The 16338-nt window shown below is 48.7% G+C and overlaps 2 protein-coding genes across 2 annotated transcripts in view; both read left to right on the top strand.

Annotated features, from left to right (window-relative positions):
- TMEM231 (transmembrane protein 231) overlaps positions 1-16338 on the top strand; it is a 231719-nt gene that overhangs the window by 22789 nt on the left and 192592 nt on the right. The gene's annotated exons all lie outside the window — the stretch shown is intronic.
- LOC131396209 (carbohydrate sulfotransferase 6) lies at positions 1818-10485 on the top strand. Its single transcript, XM_058528295.1, has 4 exons — positions 1818-1882; positions 2023-2332; positions 7999-8074; positions 8844-10485. Exon 4 carries the CDS (start codon positions 8861-8863, stop codon positions 10046-10048), a length of 1188 nt encoding a protein of 395 aa, XP_058384278.1. The 5' UTR covers positions 1818-1882; positions 2023-2332; positions 7999-8074; positions 8844-8860; the 3' UTR covers positions 10049-10485.

Here is a 16338-nt window from a genome sequence, read left to right as displayed (position 1 = left end):
AAGGAGGAAGAATAGGGAGGGCAGAGGTTGCGCACACTTCTCCAAGTTACTCACCAACAGCCTTGCTTTGCCAGGGCTCTGCCCAGAGACCTTGGAGCTTTTGTTAGCTCTTGGACAGAAGTCCCCTGGTCCAGCCCCAAGTAAATGTGAGTTTTCAGTGGAATCCACATGGCCTGTGGAAACCACAGGCTGGAAAATTACTACTGCATCTGGTGAATAGCAAATTATTTACAGATCAGATGTTGGTAGCTTCTGAACCTGAATCACACAGTGTAGTTGCAAGGAGGAAAAAGATGAGAAATATCCAGGATTTTATCAACTGAGCTGTAACCCATAGCTAAATCAGAGTTTGAGACACTTACTCAATATTGGGGTTGGGGAAGATCCCTAATTTTGCCAAATGATTATCCAGTGTCTGTTTGAATCAGGAGAGGCCCCTAAAGTCCCGCTTTGGTCCCATCATCTAAGGTTCATAAAGTAATTCTCTGTGTCTCCTTTCTTTCTCTTCATGTTCATGCTTTTTGTGTGTGTGTGAGGAAGATCAGCCCTGAGCTAACATCCGATGCCAATCCTCCTCTTTTATGCTGAGGAAGACTGGCTCTGGGCTAACATCTGTGCCCATCTTCCTCTACTTTATATGGGATGCTGCCACAGCGTGGCTTGACAAGCAGTGTGATGGTGAGCGCCCTGGATCTGAACCCGCGCACCCGGGTGGCAGAAGCGGAGAGCACGCACTTAACCGCTGTGCCACTGGGTGGCCCCCCATGGTCATGATTTTTAAAAGTTTTGTTTCTTTCTGACCACGTAAGTTCTAAATGCCTATTGGGGAAAATGTGTAATTACTGTAATCAAAAGAAAATGAGTTGTCTATAAATCTGCTACCCAGAAGTTATCACTGTTAGCGTTCTGGTACACATCCTTCTCCTCTTTTGTGTTGTTTCTAATTTTTTTCCTATCATAAACAACACTTCTATGAACCTTGTGTATGAATCCTTGTTGCTGGTTTATTTTCTTAAGATAGATCCTAGAAAGGAATTACTAATTCAAAAAACTTATGACTATTCTTAAGGATTTTAATTCATCTTGCCAAACTGAATCCTGGAAAGAATGCACTAATTTGAGAAGTCTCAAAAAGAGACTTCTTTTAGATCCCACCACGGATTACAAAAGGTCCGAATTCTCTTATCTTTTTCAGATGTCTGGACTCTGTTATCTGTAAGGGACAGCCAGCTGTGGGCCTAGCTCCTGAGGGCCACCTGGTGTGTCGCCCTTCCCAGCTTGGCTACTGCGCCCGCTGGCCTGGGCGGGCGAGGCAGCGCGGTGTGCTTGGTGTCAAGGTGTTGTGGACTTGGCTTAGGGCTGAGACTGGGGGCTTGGGAAGTGATTTAGATTCCAAGTCACTTCGCTGTGAGGATGCCACTGAGAGCGAGGAGGGGCAAGATTAAGATTCAGTTTCCTTCACAAGGGCCTTTTGTGCTCCCAGAATCCTCCCTTCTCTGGTGATTGGAGGGGGAGACAACTTTTTTGGTCCATTAGTGAGATGAGAGATGACTCTGCGAGCGCCCTTTGACATCCTTGGCCAAACAGTGCGCCTCCGGCAGACCACCGGGCCCACCTGTGCCCTCCCTTACTCGGAGCCCTCCTGCGCCCGCCTCTAAGCAGCTGCCCCTCCCCCGAGGCGTGGCGCTTCGGTCCTGCGGTTGGGGGGGTAGCGGGAGCTGGGGGCCAACCGGCTCTTTCCTTCCTTCCCTCCTTCCCTCCCGCCCTGGCTCCCGCCCGCCGGATCCGGGACCGCAGCCACGTCTGAAAGCGCCTCATTGTGTGCGCCCCGCTCCGGGCCGGCAGCGCAGAGCAGCGCCGCGGGCCGCGGGCTGCCGCGCAGGTAGCGCAGGGCGCGGGGGCGCAGAGCCGGGCTCAGGTCCGGGTTCGGGTCCGGGGGGCCGTAGTTTGTTTCTTGACGTTGCCCCAGGTCTGTCCCTCCACCCCCAACATCCCTTTCTTACGACGCCTCTCTTTTTTTAGGGGACTCCTGCCCTGTTTCCAGGTCCCCTCTGCCTTGGGTCTCCAGGTGTCTCCCATATCTTGGTATCCGCAGACCCCTGTCCATGCCTCTTAGAGCCCCCTCCCCGGTGTCACTGGGTGCCCCTTAATAGCCTTGGGACCATAAGGAACAAATCAGCCCCTGCGGACTCGCGCAGTGAAGAGACAGAGCTGGCGGTGGAGTGGAACTTGGAAGAGACAGAGACGACGTCAAGGAGCCTTTGCTGAGCCTCCGGAGAAGGGTGTCTGCCTCCCGGCCTCGCCGGGTCGGGCAGGGACGCCAAGCTTTGGGGTACGTTGGTTTGTCCTTTCTCCGCGCGCGATGCCCCCACCCTGGGCAGGCTTGGGGCTGGGCCAATGGCACAGTTTGGAGGGCATTGATCTTAAAGCTGGGGGTCGGGTGTGGGGGGAGGAACTAAGTGTGGTTGCTCTATGAGCAACGTGGAAAGGGCATCTCCGTCCCAGTCACTGGTTTGCAAATGTCTTCCTGGGCTTCAGCTGCACAGGAGATCACTGTTGGGGGACCCCTATCCGTTGAAACTTGAGTTTCAAACGGAATGACTTTAATCTAGAAAGCTCTGCAAAGGCTTTTCCCACAGAACTCGTGAAGAAAAGCATCTTGGTGAGTGAATTTAAAACCAGATCCAGCTGAATTTGAGTCTGGCGGCCCCTGCTTCTGGCTGCTGGATCTTGGGCAGCAAAAGAGATCTCTGTTGGCCTCAGCATAGGTGCCAAGCAAATGATAACTCTCTCTTCTCTTCTCTCTTGTATTGGAGGCATGAGGGTGGGAAAACTGAGGCCTAAGAGCAGAAAGGACTTGGCTGATCTGAAGCCATGAGTGCGTGAGCCAAGCATCAGAACTAATAAGAATAGTAGGCTGCTGGGTGAGTGCTGGCCATGCTGAGGGTTATATTGTTCCATTTACTCTCCTCCAGCTGGAGTGTTAGGTGCTGTTATGGCCTCCTTTACAAAGGAGTCAGCTGCAGCACAGAGAGGTTAGGAGTGACTTGCTCAAAGTCGCACACCTCACTGGTTGTAGAGGTGGATTTGAACCCAGTCTGGCTTCAGAAGCCAGGCTTCTGGCCATTATTCGCTATCTTCTGTTGGTATGTACATGTTCTGCCCCACATTTTGGTGCTAGGGTCACCTGAACCTGGTTAGGCTATTGTCCTTGAGTTTTCCTTATGAAGGGCTTTCCCTTGGATTCAAAGAATATAGTTGTGACCCAGGATTTGGAAGATTTCTGAACAAATGCTTATAATACTATGTGCCAGACATTGTTTTAAGTGCTTTATAAATATTAACTCATTTAATCTTCAAGCCCATGACTTGGGTTTTATTATTTCCCCCATTTTATAGATTTAAAAAAAAAAAAAAAAAAAGAGGCACAGAGAGATTAAGTAACTTGCCCAAGATCACACATTAAATGAACAAATAGAGTTCATATTCTTAGCCACTGGGCTACACCTACTCCCTGTGATGAGAGCCAGGTCCTGCTCCTAGTCTAGTAAGGGGAAATAGGGACAGAAATGCATGAACAAGAGTATTCTAGGTAGTGACAATAGCATTAACAATGATTTCTCAATATCACCTACTATTCAGTCCATATTAAAATTTCTCTGATTACCTCAAAGATACCTTCTTGCAGTTGGTTTGTTTGAATCAGAATCCAAAGTCCACACGTTGCATTTGGCTATGTGTTTTGACTTATTTTCTTCTAAAACAGTCTCTTCCTTTTTCTTTTTATGTCATTGACTGGTATGAATAATTTACATTTTTTAAAAAATAAATTAATCAAAACAAAAAGTTAAAAAAATAAACCAGAAAACATTCCAGATTATCTCTGTATTAGAGAGCTCAGTGAGCACCTGAAGGAACACAGTGGAATGTGTTAAATGTGTGCTCCTTACCCCCATACCCTGTGTGTGTTACTGCAGAGAAGAGGAGGGAGCCCCCAGACTTTAGGGCCTTCCAGCTGTCAGGTTCTACGATTTAGACCAAATTAGGTGCTGTGCAAAGTGCACTTTGAGGATCCCAAATCTCAGACACAGGGCAAAGGGTTTCTGTGTTGATATCTGCTCATCTGCTCTGAAGTGCCCCAGGGCTGAGCCAGGGAGACTGCAGGCTCTTGTTGAAGAAGATGAAGTTGATTTCATTTCCCATAGATTCTTGCAGGCAGAAGTTTCCTCCAGCAGCATCTGGGCTCTGCAACTCCAGCCTCCCTGCCTGGGGCTCCTGCCACACTGCTGCTCATCAGGGCTGGCAGAGAAACAGCAGATGTGGCCAGGGCTTGGGGCCAGGCACGTCTTCTGCCACAGCCTGGCCCAGCCCACAGGCCTCCAGACTGAGAGTGGGCTTGGGGACCTTGGCACCTTTCACTGCGTAGGAGGTAATTCTTCATCCCATGTCCCTGTCCTCTGGCCAACTGGGTACTCAGGTCAGCTGGGAGATGGATTTGCAGGCCCTTCTCTCCCTGCAATGAAAGCTGGAACAGGCAAAATCCACCCATGCCTCCTTTAATCAACAAGAAAAAATGGATTTTATGATTACCAAAGTAATAAAAGTCTATTGTAGACTACCTGGAAAATGCAGAAATTATGGGAAATGAGGTTGGAAAGGTGAAGGTTGCTGATGAGGAGAATGTCATGATTAGATAGGCGTCTCTGGTGACTCGGTGCAAGATGGATTAGAGAGAGGCTAGGTGGGGGAGTTTGCCAGAATCCAGAAGAGAAGTATGGATGCCAGGACTAGCAGGACCCTCCTGTGGCACTGGATGTCCAGGCCACTCACTCGGACCACCATCTGGTCCCTTGACCATCTCATGGGTGTGTCTTTAATATTCCCAACTAGACTGTGGGCTCCACCATGATAGGAGCCCTGAACATTGGACCTCCAGGATTGATCCTCTTGCTTTCTTTTTTTTCTCTATTTTATGTCTTTTATCCATCATCTGTTTTTTTTTTTTGTTCTACTTTCTCCATTGCCTCAATTTTATCTTTCAACCCTCCTAGTAAAATTTTAATCTCTAGAGCAATTTAACTCTGATGAAGACAAAGATTGTACAAGAAAGGAAATGCACTCTTAGCGCATTATGTGCTTCAGTTGTGAGCTGTTTTATAAAGTATGTAAATTTTAAATATTGACAACCAAAAATTATTTTAGGAGGCTAGGGGTAGAAGGAAAGTGTGTATTTACCTTTATTTCTGTGTGTGTGTGGAGAGAAGATAAATCTTTATCTTTCATTATAATAAGTCATTAGAAAATGCCATAAATTGTAACCGTAACAATTCATGCTTTTTTTTTTTTTTTTTTTTAAGAAATAGGAAGGTAATTAGCAAAAGAAACAACTAACAAATTTGAAAGCAGTTACCTCTTGTTAAATAGGATTTTGGAGCAAGAGAATGACTTGTGATAACTATCTGACTTGTTAAACTATGTACATTTAAAACTATTTTAATTTAATTATTTTTAAATAGGTAATATGTTCATATGGGTCAAAATTCAAATAGTACAAAAGAGGATTTATTGTGAAATGTCTTTTCCCAGCTATTTCATTCCCCACCCAGGGGAAACTAACATGGTTACTTTCTTGTATAAACTTCCAGGGATAGCTTATGCCTATTCAAGCTATGTGTATTATTTTGACAAAAATAAATTTTAAAAAGACTTTATGACAAAAAAAAGTTTCAGTGACTTAAGAAAGACCACTCTGTAGGGTGACCCTGGGTATCAGGGTAGGAGGGGGAACTTTCTGTTCTTTCTGTGGCCTCTTGTACTTTACTCCCACCACACCCCAATCCCTAAATATATAATTATTTTCATTGTCACCATCATTACCATCAAAGACTTGGTGGAAGTTGGAGGCAGGGTTGCCTCTGAAGATGGCCTGGGGGATGGGGGAGGTGTAGGGGACAGAGAATGTCACTTCCTTTTGATTGAGTGGCCCTGGCACTCTGGTGTGGGGCTGTGTCTGCCAGAGGATGGGGCCCCTTTTCTAATTTTCACAAATAAAACATGAGCCCATGATGCCCTCATCTGTACTTTTATAATTTTGTGCCACCTCTATGTATTACTTTATCCAAAAATTAAACATCTAATAAACATATACCCCCCAAAAAGAATTTAAAAATGAAAGAATTTATAGGGGAGGGGGCTAGGCCTTCCAAGATGGGGGACTTCATTGGGCAAAGGCTTAGCAGTGGGACCCACCCCAGAGCCCTCCCCTGAGGGTTGACTGTTGGACTTAAACCCCTTCCCTGTCCCTTACTGAGTATTCATGTCTCTGAGCCCCTTTGCCTCAATTAAAACAGACAGGGGTAATTTCTACTTCCTAGGGATGATAACATAAGATTCAGTCATGAAGATAAAGTATGTACACATCAGAGGCCTGCCTGATATGTTGTTCCTAACTTTGAACCCTGGGGCAATTAATGGGTGTGTTCAACATATGGTTCCTTATTGGAAGACTCCCAGCTGGGACCTGGACTTCTCTGGACACCCCTTGAGGTGTAGGATATTTTGATCTCCTTCCTAGTTCTTGAGTTCCAATAATAGGATCAAATAGCAGTTCCTGTATTGTGTGAGTCACTTAAGAAAACCTCTGGTTTCCCTGGAGTGCAGGTAACAAACACCTTGGCATGGGGTCAAGATCCTCCCTACCCAGGAGAGGGCTGGGCTGGCTAGGGCAGCTGTGTTCAGGCCAAACATCAGGGTCCTGCCCTCTGCAGGGATCTCCCAGGGATGGGAAAGGCCAGCAGCCTGTGATGGGTAAGTGCTAGGAATTTAGAAATGGAAGTCTTGGGTTGGGGTCCCGTTACCCAGATGTCTCCCCAAGGCTTGGGTCCTTCATCTAAAAAAACAGATCATAACACCCACCTCAGGGGGCCATTGAGTTAAATCATAGAGTGGATGTAAAGCGTCTAGCACTTGAGGTAATTTCTCTCAGGAAATCCGAGTTATGAGTTCCCTTCCTCCCCCGCACCCTGTTTTCAGGGAAAGCACACCTTAAGGAGAGGAGATAACATGTGCAGAGCAGATAGTGGCTCCTCTCCTTGTCTTCCAGGTTTTCCAGGAGTGGGTGTGGGATCCAGGAGACACTTCTGGAATCAGGAGATGACAGAGCTATTGGGTATCCTCCACTCACTCCTGCAGCCTCTCAATAAGGGGAAGGAGCAGAGATGGGATCTGCTCACAGTTTAGACCTCGGCTTCTCTCAGTGGTGACATGGGCAGGGGCGGGGGTTTAATGGGATCCAAATGCTGTGAAAGCAAGGAGGAAACTTCCAGGCCCCTCCCTTTCAAAGCAGCTCATCTGTGAGATTATTGCAGGAGCAACAAGTGCAAAAAGGAGAAAACTCTGGACCTCGGGTGTGGAAGCTGGGCTCGGTGTTCCTTTCATTCTGCAGGACACGCGTGACATTCTGAGGATCCACGGAAGGACTCAGTGGTGGGTGGGGGCTAGAGGTGGGCCTGGGAGATGCTGGGATCCCAAGCACAGGTGACCTCAGGGTGTCTCATCTGGATGGAGACCTCCCATGTTCCTCCTCTCCAGACACAGCTTAACACTACAACAGTATCGGTAACCTGGGGCACATGTGTGGCACTTTACCAAGCCCTTTCCTCACTGTGTAGCAGCATTCCTCACAACAACCCTGAGAAGTTAAATGCTACCATCTTCATTCTCCCAAAGAGGAAATTGAGCCTTGCAGAAGTCATAAGTGGCATGAAGGGACTCAAAGCCAGCCCTGTCTCCTGCCACCAGCAGGAGAGCCTGTCAGTTCCCATCATTTGGAAAAATGTATCCAGCACCTGGTCCGTGCCCAGCTCCAGCCAAAGCCAGGGCAGCTCCACGCCCACCCATGGGGAACTGTCGGTCAGTCTGGGAAGGCAGAGCCCTCCTGGTGTGCAGGGCTATCTCCCCTTATGGGGCTCTGACCCAGCCTCCCTCCTGCTTTCTCAGACCCTGAGGACCCTCCAGACATCTCCCATGGATTTGTGATTGGGGTGGGAAGCTCTCCCAGCAGTCCTGGACAGAGGTGAGTAACCTCAGCAGGGAAAGGGGCAAGCAGCGGGTGGGAGCCTGACTCTGTTCTCACCTCCCCCCTCCTCTGGCTCCATCCTCTCTCTCCTTTAACTAGCTGCTTCTGCAAACTCACACAGTTCCAGCAAGATACCCTCCCAAAAGTTGTATCTGCTGGTTTAAGAAAAATCATACAATGCAGAAGCACACTGTGTAGAAAGTACAAGTTCTTAGTTATGGAAGTTACTACAAGCCCCTCCACCCCCATGCTCATTCCAATACCCCAAAACCAGTATTATCCCCTGTTTACAATTGGGTAAGCCGAGTCACAGAGAGATTAAGAGTTTGGTCCAAGATCACAGGCCAGGAAGTGGCTGAGCCAAGATTCAACCTGAGGGAGCTTGGTGGTGCTCTTACATCAGCCAAATCACCCATCAAGCTGTTCAGCTAAACAACTTAAAATTGTCTCCATAAAAGGAATTCTTAAGCAAAAGGTGAGAGTTCTCTTTTAAAAACATTTCCCTCCCCAGATAGATAAAAAGAAAGAAACATTTCCCACAGTATTCTGCAACTGGCCTTTTGCTCTGCATGGACCAAATCGTGGCCATGTCTTAACTTCACATTCCCCGGGGGAGCGGCCAAACTGAGACGGTTGTGGTCTTGGGCGGCCCCCACGGCTTGGGTGGTCGAGGCACGGGGCGCTCCCTGTAAGCGATGGTTAGGAGGTGGGGTGTGGGAGGGGCGAGCAGGCCGAGCTCCCAAACGGCTGCGCTCTCCTTCCACAGGCCCCACTGCCGGCGGCATGTGGCTGTCGCGCTTCTCCAGCATGGTGGTGACCGCGCTCCTGCTGGCGCAGTCTGGCCTCCTGCTCTTCCTGGTCTCCAGGCCCAGGCCGCTGTCCCCAGTGGGTGGCGAGCAGCGGGTGCACGTACTGGTGCTGTCCTCGTGGCGTTCAGGCTCGTCCTTCGTTGGCCAGCTCTTCAGCCAGCACCCCGATGTCTTCTACCTGATGGAGCCCGGGTGGCATGTGTGGACCGCTCTGTCGCAGGGCAGCGCACCCACGCTGCACATGGCCGTGCGCGACCTGGTGCGCTCCGTCTTCCTGTGCGACATGGACGTGTTCGATGCCTACCTGCCGTGGCGTCGCAACCTGTCGGACCTCTTCCAGTCGGCGGTGAGCCGCGCGCTGTGCTCGCCGCCGGCCTGCAGCGCCTTCCCGCGCGGCGCCATCAGCAGTGAGGCCGTGTGCAAACCGCTGTGCGCGCGCCGGCCCTTCAGCGTGGCCCAGGAGGCCTGCCGCTCCTACAGCCACGTGGTGCTCAAGGAGGTGCGCTTCTTCAACCTGCAGGTGCTCTACCCGCTGCTCAACGACCCAGCGCTCAACCTGCGCATCGTGCATCTGGTGCGCGACCCGCGGGCGGTGCTGCGCTCGCGCGAGCAGACGGCCAAGGCGCTGGCGCGCGACAACGGCATAGTGCTGGGCACCAACGGCACGTGGGTGGAGGCCGACCCTGGCCTGCGCGTGGTGAGCGAGGTGTGCCGCAGCCACGTGCGCATCGCCGAGGCCGCCACGCGCAAGCCGCCGCCCTTCCTGCGGGACCGCTACCGCCTGGTGCGCTTCGAGGACCTGGCGCGCGCGCCGCTGTCCGAGATCCGCGCGCTCTACGACTTCGCGGGCCTGAGCCTCACGGCCCAGCTTGAGGCCTGGATCCACAACATCACTCACGGGTCCGGGCCCGGCGCGCGCCGCGAGGCCTTCAAGACCACGTCCAGGGACGCGCTCAACGTTTCCCAGGCCTGGCGCCACGCTCTGTCCTTCAGCAAGATCCGCCGCGTACAGGAGCTGTGTGCCGGCGCGCTGCAGCTGCTGGGCTACCGGCCCGTGTTCTCCGAGAAAGAACAGCGCAACCTCGCCCTGGATCTGGTGCTGCCGCTCGGCCGGAGCAGCTTCAGCTGGGCGTCGTCCACTGCCGCGCATCCCGGGCCTTAGCGGAGGCCCCCAGTTGTGGCGGTCGCCAGGGCCGGGAAACTAGAGTACGGTAGGGAGGGAGCCGGGGCACAGGGGCCGCAGGCAGCTACTGGAGGGGCCGGGAGTTGGGGAATCCTCCCCTGTAGTAGGAAAGGACTGAGTCCCCAAACTATATGTTTCTTTTCCCCCTACTTCTTGACTTTCCCGTGGGTCCTCTTTAGGAGCGAGGTTCCCACCGGGCACACTTCATAGAAAGCAAAACTCGTGCCCCCATTTCCTCTTGGCACAGGGTATAAGTTCAGACGACCTGGCTCCTACTCAAGCTCTTTCTTTCCCCTTAACTCTCTCCTCCCTTGGGATGCATCATCCAGCAGCTGAGAAGGGTGGCCCAGTCCTGCCTGGGAGTGGAGGGGCACTATGATGAGCTTCTGTAAGTCGTCGTCGTCCCCCCTCCTCTCCCCATACATCCCCCCCCCCCCCCCCCCGCTCCGTTCCTCCCATCCCGCTGGCACCACTCCATCAAAGCCATTGGCGGTTATATTCACTTGTATCATCAGCGAGAAATCAGACAAGATTTCTTTTGTTTTGTGGTCTCCCCTTATCCTCTTGCTGCCCCACCTCCCAGGAGCCCACACACCCCCATCACCTACCCAGGTAGGGTGAACCTTTGATTTGTCCTAACAGGAAAGCTCCTACCTACAGAAATAAACATAATAATTAACCTATGTGGTACAGATTAGTTGATAGCCTGTAAAGTTTGACAGGCAAAACACGGACTTGTCCACTGTCACAAGATAAGGAGTATGAAAGGAGGCGGAAGGTTTGGCTCTGGGGCTGCAGTGGGGAGAAGAGGGTGAATCAGGCGTGCAGAGACCTGTCTCCTGGACAAAGAAGGGCCAGATTTTCCCCTCTTATTTGCCCTAGGGAAGAGCAAGCTGCCATGGCTGGGGCCACAGCTGTGGGATATGGGAAGTGGTAAGTTCTGGGCCCAGAGTGCAGAATCTAGGGAGCCTTCTGGATAAGCCTGGGGGGAGGCTGTGAGGAGGAAAGGTGGAGGGAGTGAAGGCTGGGGAGGCCTGGGCAGCAAGGTTCAGTGCAGAGGAGCAAGAGCTTGGCACCAGGATCAGTGCCTGGAGGGCAGGTCACAGGGTGAATGTAACCAAATCAGGCTTGCTGTGAGCTTGGAAGAAAAACCGCTCTGGGGTGATTGTCTTCCCTCCGTCCTTCCAGGCCAGGCCCTGGAGGAGAGCAGAGTAAGATTCCTAAGTGCAAGCCACAACCCCTAGCTCTGGCAGCAAGGAGACTTACTAGAGGGATACTCAATGTGTAGAGGGCTTAGTCCTGAGCTTAGGAAATGAGAGCCAGCAAGTGCTCAGTAAATGTTTAAAAGAAAAAAACCAAAAACCTCACAGAACCTCTGGGAAGGACAGGGAAGCAAATCTGAGTCCATACAAATAGAATACCCCAAGTCCCACTGGGGCACAAAGTTGGTCTGGGGACTGCCACTTGCCACCAGAACTACTGTGCCCATTACCTCTGGAAATGAGGGAGCTGCCCTCACTGTTGCCATCAGTCACCAGAAGGGACTCTGGAGGTTGCTCACTTCTTTTTTTTTTTTTTTTTTTGTGAGGAAGATCAGCCCTGAGCTAACATCCATGCTAATCCTCCTCTTTTTGCTGAGGAAGACCGGCTCTGAGCTAACATCTATTGCTAATCCTCCTCCTTTTTTTTTTTCCCCCAAAGCCCCAGTAGGTAGTTGTATGTCATAGTTGCACATCCTTCTAGTTGCTGTATGTGGGATGCGGCCTCAGCATGGCCGGAGAAGCGGTGCATCAGTGTGCAGCCGGGATCCAAACCCAGGCGGCCAGTAGCAGAGCGCGCACGCTTAACCGCTAAGCCACGGGGCTGGCCGAGGTTGCTCACTTCTGATTCTCAGCCTGGATGTGGCCTTCCATTGGTGGGACCTGGATTGTGGCCTCACATCCTCGCTGCAAAGCAGGAGGGGTGAGGGGGATCTGGCGTTTTATGCTGCTTTTTTTGCGGGGAGCAGAGGTATGTTGACCTTGAAGCTGAAACTTCCAGATGGCTCATTTGAGGATCTCTCAAGCTGTAGAAGCTTCAGGCCCCTGAAACCTCTATCTGCCCCTGCTCATAATCGCATGGGGAAGGTATTTAAAACCCCAAATTTATTAATGGAGACTCTGCAGCTTAGAAAGGCTCAAGTGACATAGCTTAATGTATGGGCAAGGACTCGAACTCATTTCTTTGACTTAAATACTTACCGTTCACTTTACTTAGTGAACTGGGGATGCAGCAAAGGACCCCACCACAGGCTTGGAAAACCAGATCATTTCTCCCTGATGGTGACATGGGTCTCTGGGTGTCAGAGAGCCGTCCTGGCATTTGGCTGCAAACATCTCAAGAAGCAGAATGTTGAAAGGTATGGTGGGCAGTTGGCTGAGGCATTGGGGCCCCTGCCGCTGGCCCCTGTCCTCCCTGCACGCCCCTCCCTGTCCTCCACCCTGTGCTGGCCACTGGGGATAAAGGCAGCCTGCTTTGGAAGAAGTGCACTGTCAAATGGAGGAGTCCACCTAGGAACGGTCCTGGGCAATATGGTGTGTTCAGGCAAAGAAGGATGAGCAAGAGGTTCATGGGCCCAGAGGCTAAGAATGAGGAGACACTGATCTCTGGTGGGGTCCAGGAAGGCTTTTGTTGGGGGCTCAGAGCCCAGCCTGATAGTGGCATCCCACAAGTTGCATTTGCCCTGCTCAGGTCACGGATTGTATTGATGGCCATAATTAATGGCCCTTGCTATGTGATTCATCCATTCTCATTTGACTCCTGGGGTCCCAAGGATGGGGATGACTGGCTCCTAGACTTTACTCGCTGCATATGGGACACTCTGGGCAAGCCTGTGAGTGAGTTCCCTGGCACACGTGTTCCAGGCAAGGTCTCAGGTGAACCCAGATCAAGTTTCAGGACAAAAACAGGTAGTAGCCAGTTGAGTGCTTCAATGAGTCAGGCCAATGCCAGGCCCTGGGACATAGTGGGAGACAGAGCAGTCACAGCCCTTGCTCTTGTGGGGAGTGCAGACCCAAAATAAATAGTCCCACAGATAAACATGTAACCATAAATGTCAATTGTGCTCTTAAAAGAAACAATAAGAATGGGTAAAGGGCGACCTTCTTTAGTATGGGGCGTCAGGAAGACCTCTTTGAAGAGGAAACATTTGGTTTGAATAAATGAAGGATAAATATGAGTTAATCAAACATGAGATGAAGAAACCGAGGCAGAGAGAGACTGAGGGATTGGTCCCTTGGAATCACGTTTCCTTGACAAAATAAAAGACTCACTCCTGGGAATCTGGGCTCATGGGATGGGAGAAGCCCCCAGGAGATGACAGAGTTGTATGTCTATAGTAAAGATTCCTAGAAGTAGAACTGCTGGATCAAGGAGCATTCATTTTTTAAATGTGAAATTGCCAGATTACTCTAAAAATGGAGTACCAACTTATACTCTTTGGAACAGTGTCAAGAATGCCTTGTCACCCTCTCCTACCAACCGCTCCCACCCCACCGCCATCACCTGTACAGGGTCAAATCAATCATTTTCATTTTTACCTACCTGATGGAATGTTATTCAGTGCTAAAAAGAAATGAGCTATCAAGCCATGAAAAGACATGGAGGAACCTGAAGTGCATATTACCAAATGAAAGAAGCCAATCTGAAGAAGCTACATACTGTATGATTCCAACTATATGACATTCTGGAAAAGGCAAAACTATGGACAGTGAAAAGATTAGTGGTTGCCAGGAGCTGGGAGTGGGGAGGGGAGGATTGCGTAGGTGGAGCACAGAGGAATTTTAGGGCAATGAAAATACTCTGTGTGCTATTATAATAATGGATATGTGTCATTATACATTTGCCCAAACCCATAGAATGTACAACATAAAAAGTGAACTCTAAGGTAAACTATGGACTTTGGGTGATTATGATGTGTCAATGTAGGTTCCTCCTTGTTAACAAATGTAACACTCTGGTGAGTGATGTTGATAATGGCAGAGGCTATGCATGTGTGAGGGCAGGAGGTATATGGGAAATCTCTGTACCTCCCTCTCAATTTTGTTGTAAACCTAAAACTGCTCTAAAAAAAATTGTCTTAAAAAAGAAAAAAACTGGAGCAAAAGCCTTGGTAGCCTCAGGAGGGTGTGAGAGTGCTGCTGAAATGGAGGGAGTTGGCGAACCACACAGAGACTGAAGCAACCACCATAGTCTGGACCTCAAATTTTCCCAGAGTGGCAAGACCTTCAGCTGATTGAGTATTTTCTCCCTTGCAGGTAAGACTGGAGAACTTGGTTGGCCTTGCAGTTCTGGTGCTATTCTGATCCCAGTCTTCAAGTCCTCCACACCTCCATTCATTCATTCAACACACATTATGGATTGAGCACCAACCAGTGCTAAGGACAAAAGTAGGGAAGGATCATGTGGCTCAGGAATGTATGTATGTAGGGGTGTGAGCTGCGATTGTTAATGGGGTGATCACAGTAGGTCTCATTGAGAAAGTGACATTTGAGCAAAGTTTTAAAGTAGGTGAGGTAGTTAATTAAGGGGTAACTATGGGTAGAGTGTCCTGGAGGAGGAAACAGGTAATACAGAAATCCTAAGGAGGGAATGTATCTGGCATACTGGAAGAACAGCAAGGGGCTCATAGTTCTGGTATGGTGGGCCCAAGGAAGAGTGCTAGGAGGTGAGAAGGTAAGAGAGAGGGGGTAAGATCATGCAGGACCTTGTAGACCTTGGCAAGGACTTTGGCTTTTGGTTGGAGTGAGATTGAGGGTGTCCAAGGCCACTTTTGCTCTAGGGCCTTCCTTAGTTGAATAAATAAATATAAATATAATGTCATATAAATGTGTAATATGTCAGGTATTAAAAAAATAATAGAACAAGTACCCAGTTAAATAAATATTCCATTATAATTTTACTGCCTATGTTAAGTATCCTGAATTAGTATATTGTTAGTTTTGCAAGGTGGTTTTTTTGTGTGTGTGTGTGTGTGTGAGGAAGATTGGCCCTGAGCTAACATCTGTTGCCAATCTTCCTCTTTTTGCTTGAGAAAGATTGTCGCTGAGCTAACATCTGTGCCAATCTTCCTCCATTTTTTGTATATGGGATGCCACCACAGCATGGCTTGATGAGCGGTGTGTGGGTCCACACTTGGGATCCAAACCCAGGAACCCCGGGCCATTGAAGCGGAATGCACGAACTTAACCACTACACCACCGGGCTGGCCCCAGTATTGCAAGTTTTTAAGCTGGAATTGAATCACACTGTGGCATTCTTCTGCAACTTAGATTTCCCCCTCAACTTTATATTCCTGGGATTCATCATGTTGTTGCTTGCAGCTTTAGCTCATTTATTTCCACTACTGAATAGTATTTTATTGAAAATTATACCACAAGTTTATTTATCTATTCTTTTCTTGATGAACACTTGGCTTGTTTTTAGTTACTTGCTGTTACAGTGCTACTAGGAACAATCTTGTACGTATCTCCTGGTACAAATGCTATAGAATATTCACCTGGGAGTGAAGTGGCTGGATCTTGACCATCTTCATTCAACACTATTCCAAAATGGTTATGTCAATTTATACCTCCAGCGTTCCAGTTGCTGTACAACTTCACCAACAATTGGTGTTCTCAAACTTTTAAATTTTTGGCTATTAGGTGATTGACAAATGATATCTTATTGTGATTTCATTTTGTGTTTAACTGATTAATAATGAGGTAAAGCATCTGTTCCTATTTTTGTTGGCCATTTGTATTTCTCTTTGATAAAGTACCTATTCAGGTCTTTTGTCTCTTTGTCATTTTCTTATTGATTTTTAGGAGTGCTTTATATATTCTGAATACTACTCCTTTGTCAGTTATATGTATTACAAATATTTTCTCCCAGTTTGTGGCTTGTCTTTTTACTTTCTTTATGTAACTCTTGAATAATACAAGTTCTTAATTTAAAGTAGTTAAATTTATCAAAACTTTCCTTTACGGTCTTTGCTTTTTGTATCTTGTTTAAGAACTCCTTTACTATCCTGAGACCATAAAGATATTCAATATTGTCTTCTAAAAGTTTTATAGTTCTGCATCTCACTATAAGTGAAACAAGTAGGAGAGTAGATTTCTAAAAAACAACAAAACAAAAATAAAAACTTAGCTTTTGTTTGCTTTATATTTGCTTCATAATTTTCTTGCAGGTTTGTGTTTTTCCTGGCGTTTGTATTGCTTTTCAGTTTTTTTCCCATTGAGAGAAGAAAT

The sequence above is a fragment of the Diceros bicornis genome, chromosome 32, assembly GCF_020826845.1.
Source record: "Diceros bicornis minor isolate mBicDic1 chromosome 32, mDicBic1.mat.cur, whole genome shotgun sequence".
In the NCBI taxonomy this organism is placed as follows: Eukaryota; Metazoa; Chordata; class Mammalia; order Perissodactyla; family Rhinocerotidae; genus Diceros; species Diceros bicornis.
Note: the sequence above shows the minus strand (reverse complement) of the source record. Positions and strands in the feature narration are given on the sequence as shown.